Source organism: Mya arenaria, chromosome 1, assembly GCF_026914265.1.
Source record: "Mya arenaria isolate MELC-2E11 chromosome 1, ASM2691426v1".
Classification (NCBI taxonomy): domain Eukaryota; kingdom Metazoa; phylum Mollusca; class Bivalvia; order Myida; family Myidae; genus Mya; species Mya arenaria.
In genome coordinates this window covers 2,360,911-2,374,813 of record NC_069122.1, presented here as the reverse complement: position 1 = coordinate 2,374,813, position 13,903 = coordinate 2,360,911, and the positions used below count along the sequence as shown (strand labels likewise).

Genomic DNA, 13,903 nt, shown 5'->3' with positions numbered 1-13,903 from the left:
GTATTCCTTTTAACATACTCTGTATTATTTAGATCAAAAGTTTAAAAATTATCGTCTTCAAGTTGATAATGGCTCCGATTTAGCCATACTAATTTGATTCTATGTTTAGCGATATTGGGTAGTAGGGATTTGGGCTGGCTGACCCCCTAAAAGCATGTTCATGAATAATTATTATTGAAACAGTGGTTTCGTCTGTCTCTACGATCTTTGACCCGATAATGACATAAACGAATGACGCCGATGCGAGTCGAGAAATAACGATTAATGTAACGTTCTGTTGATGCAGGTGGTGGAACTATTCTACCTTGTGTTTTAAAATATAGAATGCTTACATGTATATCCAATATTACATTAAACGATTTGGTTCGTGGAAGTAAAGGGGCGAAAACGAAGTATTTTTGTACTGCTGTATGATTAAATAAGTTTTTCGTTCTTAAATAGTACTTACTTCTATACGTAGATAAAGAAACTCACATGTGTAGGTTTCTTGATACTTTTATTAATTATTAGTCATTAAACGACGGACTCGAAGAATAAAAACATGCAAATAAACAAAATCTACAATATAATTCAACATCTGAACAAAACTTAATTAAACAAATAGCATTCAAATTCAGTCAAACTCACTTGACACGTGTTCAGGTTAATCTGGCATACAATGAAACAAAACATTCACTCTGATATAAACGGACGTAACAACAAGGACAATTAAGAATGTTTTCTGTAAAGACGAAGATCACCATGTTAGGTACATCGACTAGAGTTTGCAAATTATCAAATCAATTTACATGTATATTCAATATATATTTACATATCTGATCTTATTTATTTAATGCAATAATTCTTTCAGGGAAACTAGAGGGACAAAATAGCAGACATTTAAATTATCCCGAGCGAAATAGTTGTGTTGTTACGCACTAGTATTCGACAGAACGTGTTTGTTTGTTAGACATAAGACATGTTAAGGAATATACAGTTTGTGCATCACAATAATTATACGTTGTCATTTGGTTGACATAAATCGTACATTACATGTACATTAAGTACAATTAATGGAAACTGGAACCTTAACATAGAGCACCACCAATGCGTTTATAGAAGGTCAAATACACTACATTTATGGTTGTCACATTTTAAATGCACAATGTAAAATCGAGGTAGGTACAAATCAATGTGATATTAGGATTTATTAATATGCTCGTTCACAACTTCTTATAGACTTATATAGAAAATTCGCAAATATCATTCAGAAATATCATATCATTATTCGAATATATAAGAAGAGCTCCGTAACGGACGCCGACGCTCATCAGCTTTTGTCAATAAACGGCATAATTTTACATTATTTCAGCCAAAGAAAAGGAAATTGCTTCAATGTACGTTTGACTCTCGTTTGATATATGGGACCCTGTTACAAATATGCATGACACCACTTGAAACATAGATACTAAGTTAATTTATTCTAAGGTAAACGTTTTGTACAACTATCAAGAGGCAAAATTCAAAAGATATTGAGACCAGAACAATGGACATTGCCATACTGAAACACATTAACAATGTGGTATCACTGTTCACATGTGTATAAACTGGTTGTCGTGAACAAGTGGCGCCCAAATACTAAGTTGTGTACGATGAGACCACAGCGGACGACGGCACTTAGTATATGACAATATTTCGGCATGGGTTCTTCGAAAAAAACGGCAAGCGTACTATCAGATTACAATCTGACATTGTTTGAACATTTCTGGCAATTCCTTGGCAGTTTTGCACCATAAAATAAGAGTTTATACACTTGAAACTAAACATATGATTGCACAATATTTTATAATATCGTCTTAAATAATCATGATAGGAGCCCCATCGCTTATGGACCTTCGGAAATACATTTCCTTTTATTGTTGTTTGGGTTAAAAAAGAAAATCACATATCAGGAATTAAAACTGAAAAGTTCATGATGATATTTCTAAAATTCAGTAAAATAAGTGTTTTCAATGAGACCATGCATTGCACATTTTGAATACTAAATTTTAAGACACGCACATAACGTCATCACCATAATACATAATTGAAACGAAAAACATTATTTACGAACATATCATTTTTTGTTATCCTGATACAAATATTTACGCAACATTATAAAGAAAAGTTATATATTCATGTTTGTACTTTTTGAGTGCAGCCCGAACAACTTGGGAGGAAATCCATGGTTGCTATAGAAACATGAGTTAAGTTATGGAATAAATTAAAACACAGCTAAAATTAATGATTTTTAGTACTTTATAATTATCTTATGTTAATTTCAATTGTAATTCTTGTGTCCGAAGGCCAAACCTCGCGCTATGCGACTCATATTATATTGAACACTTTGATAGGTTTGAGGTTACAATACTGGAACAAACTAAGTGTTGATCTCAATTAACATTTCTAACCATTTCAAAATTTCCCAATGTGTGTTACTACTAGCTAAAAGTTAAACACATCACACACGTTGTTAGTCAATGCCCCCACCTCAAGTTAAAGACTATCAAAGAATATATATTTAAAAAAATAATTGAAACACGAAAATGTACTTGCAATCACAATTTTTCATATTGTAAAATTGTAACGTTCGTGTCTGTGGCAATATTTGAGAGTCTGCAAAACGCTACTCGCCTTGTAAATGTAACGGCTTTTAATTGTAACCTCCAATAGCTTTTTCACAACATTTTAAAATTGTATACATGAGTAAAAACGACAACCACAACACAAAACATTGTAACGTTAATACGTACTCCCATATTGTTCATTGTCTTCTCATGAAACGTTGTTGGAGTTATCACAAAATTGTTTACTATAGTCGTATTTAAAGTTTTATTCACCACAGCTTGCACAAGGCTCGGATCCTTTTGACACCGGTGTCCAAATTGTCTTTTCTGCATGACACCATACACGATTAATTTCCCTTTAGCAATGTGACAATCATAATCTGAATAGAAAGAATGAGGATTAAAACCGGTGGAAATGTTGTGTTTGCATTGAAAATTAGGCTGAAACAACAGATAAAATGCATGTTATTTAGAAAAAAATGAAGTTAATTAAATATTGTATAACATTACAAGCTCTACTCATCCCAAAGACAGCTGAACTTAACTTGCTAATGTAAAAATAAAAAGACAATGCGTATTTATTTATGAAATCAATTAAATATTGTTTTGACATTATTTGCAATAAACAGATTAACGCATGCCGCATAACTATAATCGTCTTCAAGGTAAGGGTTATTTCTTGCAGTGGCCAAACAAATTGCCTAAACTTTACTCATCTCAACAACGCATCGCAACTGATATACTAATTGCTAAGGAAAACATATATTCATGAGCTTACTTACATGCATATTCATTATTCTTTGAAATGATGCAAGAAATATATATACGCCAACGCACAGCACTATTTTCACCCCAAAAGTGATTGATTCGAAAGTTTGCTTGAACTCGCTGCCGGCTGCTTTCTGGGTTTAGTACCGATTTAGTCTCGGCCAAAGTGGAAATGGTACCATTTGGCGAGACCACCGATAACTTCATGGAATGTTGCTCTGAGTAGGTAAAGTTCACTTCAAAAACTACCTCTTCCATTTTCTCAATACATGTTGTTCTGTCGCAAAAGGTATCAACATATGACATTTGCTCGTACATATCTGCCGATCTAATTTGTCTGAAAGTCACGTAAATAAAGCCTTTGTAGGGTTGTAGGGTTGGCTCGGTCATATATATATATACATATATCTTGTTTTCATTAACAGTAATAATTAGCAGTAATAATGCTAAGGCACGTGGGACATTACTTTTCCTTGTTTTCTTTGGTTGGTTAATTATAAAAATACTCTCAATTTCTATCGTTATTAGTTTGAAGTATAACACCTGCCGGGCGCTTAAATTCCTTCGCTTTCCTTAGTATTTATTTATTTACTAATTTAAGTTGAATAACATTTTATTTAACAAAACACAGTGCTAGTTAAATCATCCATGACTCAGTTACTGATTATTCGCAGCGCGACCATGTATAATTTAAATGTAAACGTACAAAACATAAGCAGTTAGATATCACGAGGTAAAATAGTTCGTTGGGATCTTTAAATCGTGTGACCAACCAACGAAAGCCACTAAAACAAGAGCTGTTTTTCAACAATTATTCCCCCACCCTGAGCGCCATGTTGTCAGGATTATTTGGACAATTGAATGAAATATGCATGGACCGAAATGACAGGTGATTTGTCATTGACATAGGATGCCTTTTGAGGCAGTTTTAATATTATGACCATTCAAAGTGTGAGGCCAGTAGGTACATTTTTAATCATGTTCAGATGATTACTGATATTTGCAGATATAAATGTATCCTCTCAGCAGCAGGGAATAAGGAAATATGACAATATTTTAATTATGGATATTAGATATGACCATGACCTATGACCTTAAAATCCATAGGAGTTATCAACTGGTCACCCAAAACCTAAATGTCATGTTTGAGGGCCACCGGTGCAGGCATTGTCAAGTAATCACAAAGACAAGCTTTTTTGCGTTCAAGGTCACTGGGACCTTGACCTTTGACCTGCTGACCCCTAAAATCAATGAGGGTTATCTTCAGGTCAGGCCCAACCTCCAAGTAAAGTTTGAGGGTCATGGATGCAGGCACTGTCAAGTTATCAATCGAACAACATTTTCGCTTTCAAAGTTACTGTGGCCTTGACCTTTGACCCGATGACTCATATAATCAATAGGGTCATCTACTGGTCATGTTCAATGACCATAGATCCAGGCATTGTTGAGATATCACTGGTAGACGCTTTGTTAACTTTTTCGCGTTAAAAGTTACTGTGACCTCGACCGTTGGTCCGATGAACCACAAAATCAATAGGGGACTAGGGGGCATATACCCAACTTTCATGTCAAGTTTGATGACTATATGTCCAGGATTCGACGAGTTTGCATTCAAGGTCACTGTGACCTTGACCTTTTACCCGATGACCACTAAAAGCAATAGGGCTAATCGACTGGTCAGGCCCAACCTTCAAGTTAAGTATGAGGACCATAAGTGAAGGCAATGTTAAGTAATCACTCGGACAACCTTTTATCATTCAAGGTCACTGTGACCTTAACCATGACCTATTACCCCTTAAATCAATAGAGGTCATCTACTGGTCAATTCAAGTATGATGACCATAGGTCTAGGCATTGTTGAGTTATCACTCGGAAAATCTTTAAAATCCTTTTACCATTAAAGGTCACTGTGACCTTGCCCTTTGGCCCGATGACCCTAACAATCAATATGGCTCATCTACTGGTCAGGCCCAACCTCCAAATCAAGTTGGGGGCAATGGGTGCAGGCATTGTCGAGTAATCGCTTGGGCAACCTTTTATCATTAAAGGTCACTGTGACCTTGACCTTTGACCCGATGACCCCTTAAACATCTACAGGGCAGGCCCAGCCTGCATGTCAAATTTGATGACCATAGGTCTCGGCATTGTTTTGTTAAGTTCACTATGAACTTGACTTTGGACCCGATGACCCCTTTAATCAATATCTTGCTGACAATATGTCCAGGAATTGTAGAGTTATCACTCGGACAAGCTTTGGTCTACCAACGGACCGACCGACCGACATGTGCAAAGCAATATACGCCTCTTCTTCGAAGGGGGCATAATGATGTCCCACGAACATTTATGATTTCGCAGTATGTATCAATCAATCATTTTTCTTACAAATCACTTCTTGCTATCTCTAGGGTCATTTTGCACAGGGGCGGCAACGAATTATAGTTTGACCCGATCGACACCATCATCATTGCATTTGGATAACCAAATCCTAACTTCGGATGGTCTGAAATATGATAAAAAGTCACTTTACTCATTTTTTTTTTTGCATCGTCCGCACCCACGATACCAAGGCCATACGCAGTGATCTCCCTTGACAAGCACAGAAAGTATCTGTCACCACTAACGAGCTAGATTTCATTTATACGAATCGTATATATTAAAATTACATTAGATAACGTTGTTTTCGGAGTTTAAATTAACAAAAATATTTCAAATGAAGGAAATTTTAACTTTTTGAATGGCGTACGTGATTTTGATGCATCGTCACATCGCATGCGTTGTAGCATTTATTACTGTACGGCAAGGGAAGTTACTGCTGCTTGGAGTTTCCCCAAGGTAAATGCTTTGTTTACACATAAATAACACGTACAATGCGATCGATTACCCAGGGTTTTCGACGAAGAACGTTTAAGTGTTATTTACTAAATAAGTAAGAGAAAAGACAACAACAGTATTTACTCAGCGTGTATTGATACTTACACATGTATCCAGCCGCATTCTGAACGAATTCGGGCGATGCTTCAAGCCCCGTGTGTCGTGAAGACATAACAAGTATGTGCTTGACATCTCTACTCGACAACATAGGACTGAAAGGTATATATATTTAAAATTCCATTTTCAAATATGTACTATTTACTTTGAATTTGAAGGGGAAATATATACACTTCTAAAGAAAGACATAAAGACACGAAGAGATACACATATCTAGTTTTTATTTCAGTTATTTAATATAACACATAATACCAGTGGCAAAATGCAGTAAAAATATTCTTCCGTAAATATTTACTTTGATTCCAATAAAAGCCCAATCATTCCTGAAACTATTGCAACACCAGCTGATTCGCCGCCAAATTCCGTAAGACAGGAATCACTGCTATGTCCAACTGTTACCTGATTTATATAAAACGCCTTTTAACCGCTGTTAAAATTATTCAAGTAACGGCAAAACTATTTAAGGACAACAATAATGTTTAAAGTAGTAATCATACATTGTTTAAAGAGTTTAACTTTACATACTAACAAAGAAATACTCCAAATGAAAGTAATCGTTTATATTTTTATGGAAACTGGGGAGGGAAATACTGGTAAGTACTCAATAATAACTTTTCACATACCATTCTTGACTCAGAACGAGAACGTCCATTGCAAAAGACAGACACAAGGGCTGCTGAATTGACCTCACTGACTTCATGAACAGCACTGTCGAGTCCTAAGCATGCCACAGTCACTGTTGCGATGTGGTTCGAAAAGGCTGCTCCGGGAGAAACAGCCGGGAAAACGTACACTGATCCCAATCCGTGTCTTCCCTACAAGAAGGCAAACCAATACAAATTTTGTAATAAATCGCAAAAAATAATAAAACGCTTTGTTTACGACAATGTCCAAGAATTCTTAATTACTGCTTTATTTGGGGGGTTTTAAAGAAAGAGCATATCAATTTTTTGTTTTAAACTTTCACCATTTATACGGTCTTTCATGCATTTATCAAAATAAATATCTCATGGAATGATAAGAAATATATATATGAGTATCTGCGTTTCAAATATCGACATCAGTGAAATTTAAATTAAACATTAAAACAGCTACCACGTTCATATTCAACATACACACATCATCTTTATTTAAGATTTTTAATGAAAATCAAAATCGATTCGTATCGGTAATAACAGTTCCGCTGTGTTTACTTTGAGCATTCCTTCAGTTAAAACATCGTCCTCCCAAAACATTGGAGTGTGAAAAGGCTTCTTCACTCCCCAACTATTGGAATAAATATGAATTTCATCAGGCTTGTAGGCAAGGGCAGCTGCGTAAAGTGCGGTATCAAACTTTGGGTATTTCCAGAACCTTTTGTCAATCTTTGCAATCTGCAAATCTAAAAATACAAACCTACTACAATACATTTAAGACATAGGTCTGGTCCCCTAACTATAACAGTATCTAATAGTGTATAATGTCAATAAAACCATTGAAACTACATGGACAAGCTCAGTAGCCTAATATTTAACCAATATCGTGTTTAAAGGTATATTGATGAAGACTCAACATTAATTATTTCAAGAAGTAAGTTTTGATCTGTTAGAAATAGTTCAGAACAAATAATTGATATTGGAGAAACAGACACACAAACCTGTACTTGGCATTAAAGATGCACTCTTATTTCCAAGCATATGTACCACAATTAATACAATTGTTTTAATTTACCGAAAAGGGTGAATACTATCGAAAACAATGGTTCTAATGGAGGATACCTTGTTTTATTTGAAAGAAAGGTACAGAAAACACAGTATTTCTACCTTATGAGACTATAGATTATCACTGTAAATCTTTAAAGACCCACCTGTCATTTAATATTTTTTGTGTTACAGCTATTAAATACCCGTTTACAATCTTGTTATCAGTAATTAATAGTTTCCATAAATGCATTTTTTAGTAAGTAGTTAAAGGCTTTCACTCAAAATTTATGTTTGTTTTACATGGGTATGTATTGATTTTATATACGAGTGTCATTTTAAAATATTCTTTGATTACTCAAATGCTCTAGCCAATCTGCAATACGGACCTGCCACTTTGGAATTGTATGAGACACCAACACCACAGGCATCACATCGTTGTGTAGTTCTCGCACCAGCGATAAGCCCCGCACACCCGTTTCCATGGCTAGACAGGAGTTGAAAACGAACGAGCGATTCATCAACGTATAATTATCTTTCCAATATTAAAATAAAACAATAAAATCATTATAAAGCTGTGATGATTATACGAATTGCAAGACATATAAGTATGTGTGTTTCGTGTAACATTATGCCGTACCTTGTCAGTCTTTTACTTTCAATAATTTCCCAACTATGAGTTGGATTTGTTTCAGGCTGATCATCAGCAAAGTTGTAAGACAAATTATGATTCTGAAAACAACGAAATTAAAAATGCTTTACGATACCATTCATCATGCTTCTATAAATAATTCACAGATAATAGCAAAAAACACACATTAATTTACTCAAAACTATCAAGAATTTTTAAAACTTACTACACCTGGACAGGTTGCTCAATTTACAAAAAAAAATATTATAACCTTAAAATAAATATTTGTGTTGTTTATGGCAGCTTTTTATAAGGTGCTACGATCTGGCATAATCAATTAACGTGTTTACACAGTGGTAGGTGCTGATATACCAGGATAGATGCCTGCCAGATATTTTGATGGTTGCCTATAGGTAGGGATTAACAAATCATAGGAGCGATCATATCTTTGTACATTACCGTTTCTGATAATATCAGCAAGTTCTGTTAGTACTTTAAATTACATGATAAATAAACTTACTTCTCTTGGCAATACGTTTGTTCCAAAGACTTTTTCTAGCATATTAAAGTTAAAAGTTAAAAAATAACATGATTTTATCAGCTATACTCTATTATACCATGATGTATTTTCTATGTACATAATGCTCGTTACAGCTTTGTTGTTTAAAATGTATTCGATAAATATCTTTTATTGATATTCTAGAAAGAACTAACCATTATACAGTGGTACGCCAACTAGCGGAACCGTGCAATGTGGACAGGCCGTTCAGCCGGGAAAACTTGTTGACGTTTCACTGTATACAGTGCTCTAATTCATCGTATTTTTGTAATTGTCTGCATTATTATTTATGGCTTTTGTAAATACTTTTTCCAAAGTGTAACCTATTTAAAACTCTATGTTTTATTTTCATGATCACAAAGTATTTTTATGTTATGTATGTTTTTTATTCATGTCTAAAAATAGCTCATTCAGCTAATGGTGTTTTGTTAGCATATACCCGACATTAAATAAAGAATATTATATCTTGGATACACGATATTGTATAATATGTCGTATCTAATCAGCGTGTGGAAAAAAAGTGTTTTTACATCGTTGCAAACACTAATCTGTTACTTATTTCATTTTGCTAAATTATGTTAAACTGCAATTTAACTTATCGTCGAAACATTTAACAATGCAAGAAAGCATAATTAACACATTTATTTTCTACACATACTTACGATGTTTTGTTTCAAGTGAATGTTCTCTGTATCAATTCCGACATCTGCTACTCCGAAAACTACACCTTTTCCTGTGAAATTCTTCAGAGAACAAGTTCGGTCAATACCAAGGGCTTCATCGAAAAAGGGCGGGCACACGTGTATGAAATTCTGCAATTGTGTGTTAGGGTCTGTGATCGTGGTTATTATATAGTAAATGAATGGAAGATAATTGTAAAGTGTAACATGAGAGGCAGTCGTAATCGATTGAATGTTTTCCATTTACAAATAATCTGAATTGGTTTATTTTCATCCAGACTTGTCAAATATATATTTAAATAATTCCATTAAAAAGAAACCAAGAAATAAAATGATGAATTGTTTCAGAATGTTCCTATGACAAGTTAACTGGACACGGGATAAAACAAAACATCACAATACTAACGTTTTCTTCAGGTTTTTGTTCATATGACACTGTTTGTGCTGCAACTGGCGACTCTGGGTAAAAGTGCAGGCTCTGGTCAAGCTTCTCAATCTAAAAAACCCAACAACACCGATTTGAGTGCACATATTTTATTATACATTTTTTGTTAAGAGAAAAAAAAAGTAATGTATTAGTCTAGCAGATAACACTATAAGTATGTTTTACTTATCAAATCTAAAGGTACACGTTGATATATAATCGTTTCTCTGTTAGTAGATGGGGGTGTAAAAGATATACAGACTCAGAGAGTTTATATGTAATACACCCCAGCTACTAAAAGTGTAACTAATAATACAAATAAATATTACTCAAACATTTTCCAGTAATTTTCGAAGCGTATGCACACTACTTGAAGGGTATAATGTTTAGGCGGAATAAGTAGAGTACGACTAAAGTGTGATGATAACAGTAAGAAAGGTTAACAGGGGTAAGGATCTGCAGTCAAACGACACAATATTGAAGGGAATATTCGAAAGATACATTAGTAGACAATAAGTCTTGATTGTCTTCTATCAAACTGTTAAAACAAATTATAATGGCTAAATTTTGAATGATTGTAACGTATGTAAGCATTAATATGTAAAGCAAAATACTGAACTCGACCGTTTCATATACTGTAGAACAAAACTTATTTTGGAAGAAATCGAAATCCGTATTATGATTCTTATTTATAAAAGACTGTTTAACTAAACTAAAATATTTGAATGAAGACATACAGTGGTAAATAGCTATGTGCGATGGGTGTGGTTGTTCACCATTTTGAATATAGATTGTGACTTCTTTCAAATAACAATCTCATTTACCAATCAGAGATGATATTGCAATATAATATAAATGTTTGTAACACAGTGCAATATAAATTAAGAATGATGACATGGAGTAAATTCTTAATGACTAAGAAAGGGCGGAGTGGGCGCAGTGAACGAGCACCTCTTTTTAGTTAAGAAATCACTTCAGATCATCTAACTGACTTAGAATACAACCTCATTGGCTGCTACATTGACAACGCAAAATTTTACGCACGGGTTGTGTATTGAAAGATTGGCAGTAGGCGGACCTTAAAAAAGTTATTTTCCGATAGAAATAGGTACAAGAAATATTATTTAAAACTTCACACTTATAAAAATAATATTTTAATGTACAAAACGAAATTCATACTTTTTAATATCAGCCAAATTAGGCAAGTTTTTAATCGGCAAAAACAACAGTTTTTCCTACATGAACTAGGCCTACAGCATGTTCATCACTGAATCTATAAACAATATGAACCTACAGTACATTCAACACCACATTTTGCCACAAAGCTAGATTCAACGCTGTGTTTATTTAGTATACAGACAGTAGATAGAGGGACCGAATTGTAATGAAAACAAGTATTGAAAACTGAGGAAATAACACCATTGGTGTATAAAAAATGAAAAGTAAACAGTAACGTGCAAACCTTACGTCCCTTACCTCTCGGCGTCACGACTTCAGTTTTAAACAAGAACAAAACTTTTAACAAAATGCTTAAATTGCCTGTTTAGACATTGAGTTTGACTATGTAGTTATGTTAAGGTTGTAATACCAACGTTGGGATTCCATAAGATATCCCTGTGCTATTTTAAGATTATATCATTACTTTAACAAGGAACAAGATTGTGTGTATCATATAAAGACGGCATCTTGAATGGAGTAAAAAAAATGAGTCGCTTTTTATGTGCGTTCGAGCGAAACGCTGGTAGAGAATCGTATATATTACAATTATTTCCATCATATCTCATAACATTTTAAATGCCACTCAATCGTCGATCACTAGATCTATATTCTTATATTCCATAGCTTTTGTTTAAAACCCTCTATTTTTAACCATGTTACATCTGGACTAAACCAGATGTGACGAGTCACCTGCATTTTTGTCATAACGCTGCCTATGTTCACTCTGTCAGATAACATAACAGTTCGGACAAATCATTAGCCAGTTTGTCCTTGTGTGGTACCTACATAGTGATTCGATTTACGAAGTGCCTCCAATTCATCAGTCTGTAGATGTCTTGGCTTTTCACTTCCTTCGATCTTGTCAAAAATGAATAAATTTTTATTTATCTGAAATATGACGAAAGGTAACGTATTAAAACAGATAGGAATTCTTGTTTGAACCACTCTACAAAACAACTATAAATTTATTAGTTTCATTCATCGTGTATTTTGAAACAAAGAATGAAGGCTGTACTCAGTATGCTTTTATCACAGTGTATTTATGATGGACTTTTCATGATCGGTGATATTGCCTGTATAAACGAACATTATAAACGGCAGAGAAAAAAAAATAAAAAAAATAAACAGAAAACGTTAATTTCACTACTATATCTATGGAAGGTTGTTGAATTTCGCGGTAAGAGCGAAAATTAGTTCTTGGTTTCACCAATGATCAAAGAAAGCAAATATGGGATATTATGATAGGACGCTTTTCTGGTGGCCTGTATCACGTCGAGTTTGGTGTGTGTTTGGTGACGTCTTGACGTCCTTACCGTCGTAGTAAACGGTTCATAGGGCTTTTAAACAACACAGAAACCGAAATGTATAAGCAAAATGTTCAAAATGTTCATTTCAGCTACAAGAACGGCTTAAGAAATAAAAGTATATATTACTGAGAAGTATAACACATGTAATCCTCTGCTCGGTGCGTTTCAATAAGTTATTTAGCGTAAATTGAAATTATCTTAGTGTCATAGTTTCATTATTTTGTTACATATTTGAGTGAATTGAACTCGAGTCAGCATTGAAAATAAACACCAAGTTGAGTAAATAAAAATAATCGAGGTACATGTATTGTTTATCTTTATACAGGTTTAAGAAAATTGAAGTTACGACTAAAATTCTTTATTAAAATGGCCTCATATATAATCTGAATTTATCAAACTATATTTGCTCAGCTATAGTCGATACCAGCGTTGTTGTTTTTTTCACTTGGTTATTCGAAAAGGCTAAAGATGCCATTATTTCAACAACAACAAATAATCAAAATAAGGATAGGCTGTATAATCTGAAAACATACTGTGTTGTTTTTTTCAGGCAAGTTAAAGAGATAATAAAGAGTAGATTTATTTGCTTAAGAAAAAGTTAACTTTAAATATATCAAAATATGATGGGTTTTACTTACCTTTCCGCGGTATTTAAAGTTGTAAACATTAAGTGACTTCCTGATTTCCGCGAGATGATTGTATTATTATCATTTTGTTATTATTCGTTTCAATTGTGTTTCTAATAAGTCAATATACACTTCCTTTTTCTATACTGCGCATTTGGTAAAGAAGTTATGTGAAAGGTATTTGGTTTTCCATTTAAACTGACTTTTGGATCATGTTAACGTGGCATGATCATACCTATTATATACCTATTAATATAGACACGATACTGTTAACTACGTTTTAAATAAACAAATTAGTGATTTAAAAGATTATGTAATCGGAAGACCTAGGTAATGTTCAAACGCAAAACCCGTGTCAAATATAAATAGGTACATAATAATTTGAAATAAACGTACACAGGTTTAAAGATGCACTATTGCTTCTAAATCAGAATTACC

General features: G+C 33.9%; 1 protein-coding gene across 1 annotated transcript; it reads right to left on the bottom strand.

The window, feature by feature from the left end:
• Nucleotides 1-526: 526 nt before the first annotated feature.
• On the bottom strand, nt 527-13,508 carry LOC128204657 (endoprotease aex-5-like). Its single transcript, XM_052906094.1, has 13 exons — nt 13,478-13,508; nt 12,319-12,420; nt 10,297-10,386; nt 9,873-10,022; nt 8,661-8,752; nt 8,410-8,507; nt 7,535-7,722; nt 6,965-7,156; nt 6,637-6,740; nt 6,330-6,436; nt 5,736-5,853; nt 3,368-3,690; nt 527-2,965 (listed from the first exon to the last, which is right to left on the bottom strand). Exons 7-13 carry the CDS (start codon nt 7,574-7,576, stop codon nt 2,697-2,699), a joined length of 1,155 nt encoding a protein of 384 aa, XP_052762054.1. The 5' UTR covers nt 7,577-7,722; nt 8,410-8,507; nt 8,661-8,752; nt 9,873-10,022; nt 10,297-10,386; nt 12,319-12,420; nt 13,478-13,508; the 3' UTR covers nt 527-2,696.
• Between the last annotated feature and the right edge of the window lie 395 nt (nt 13,509-13,903).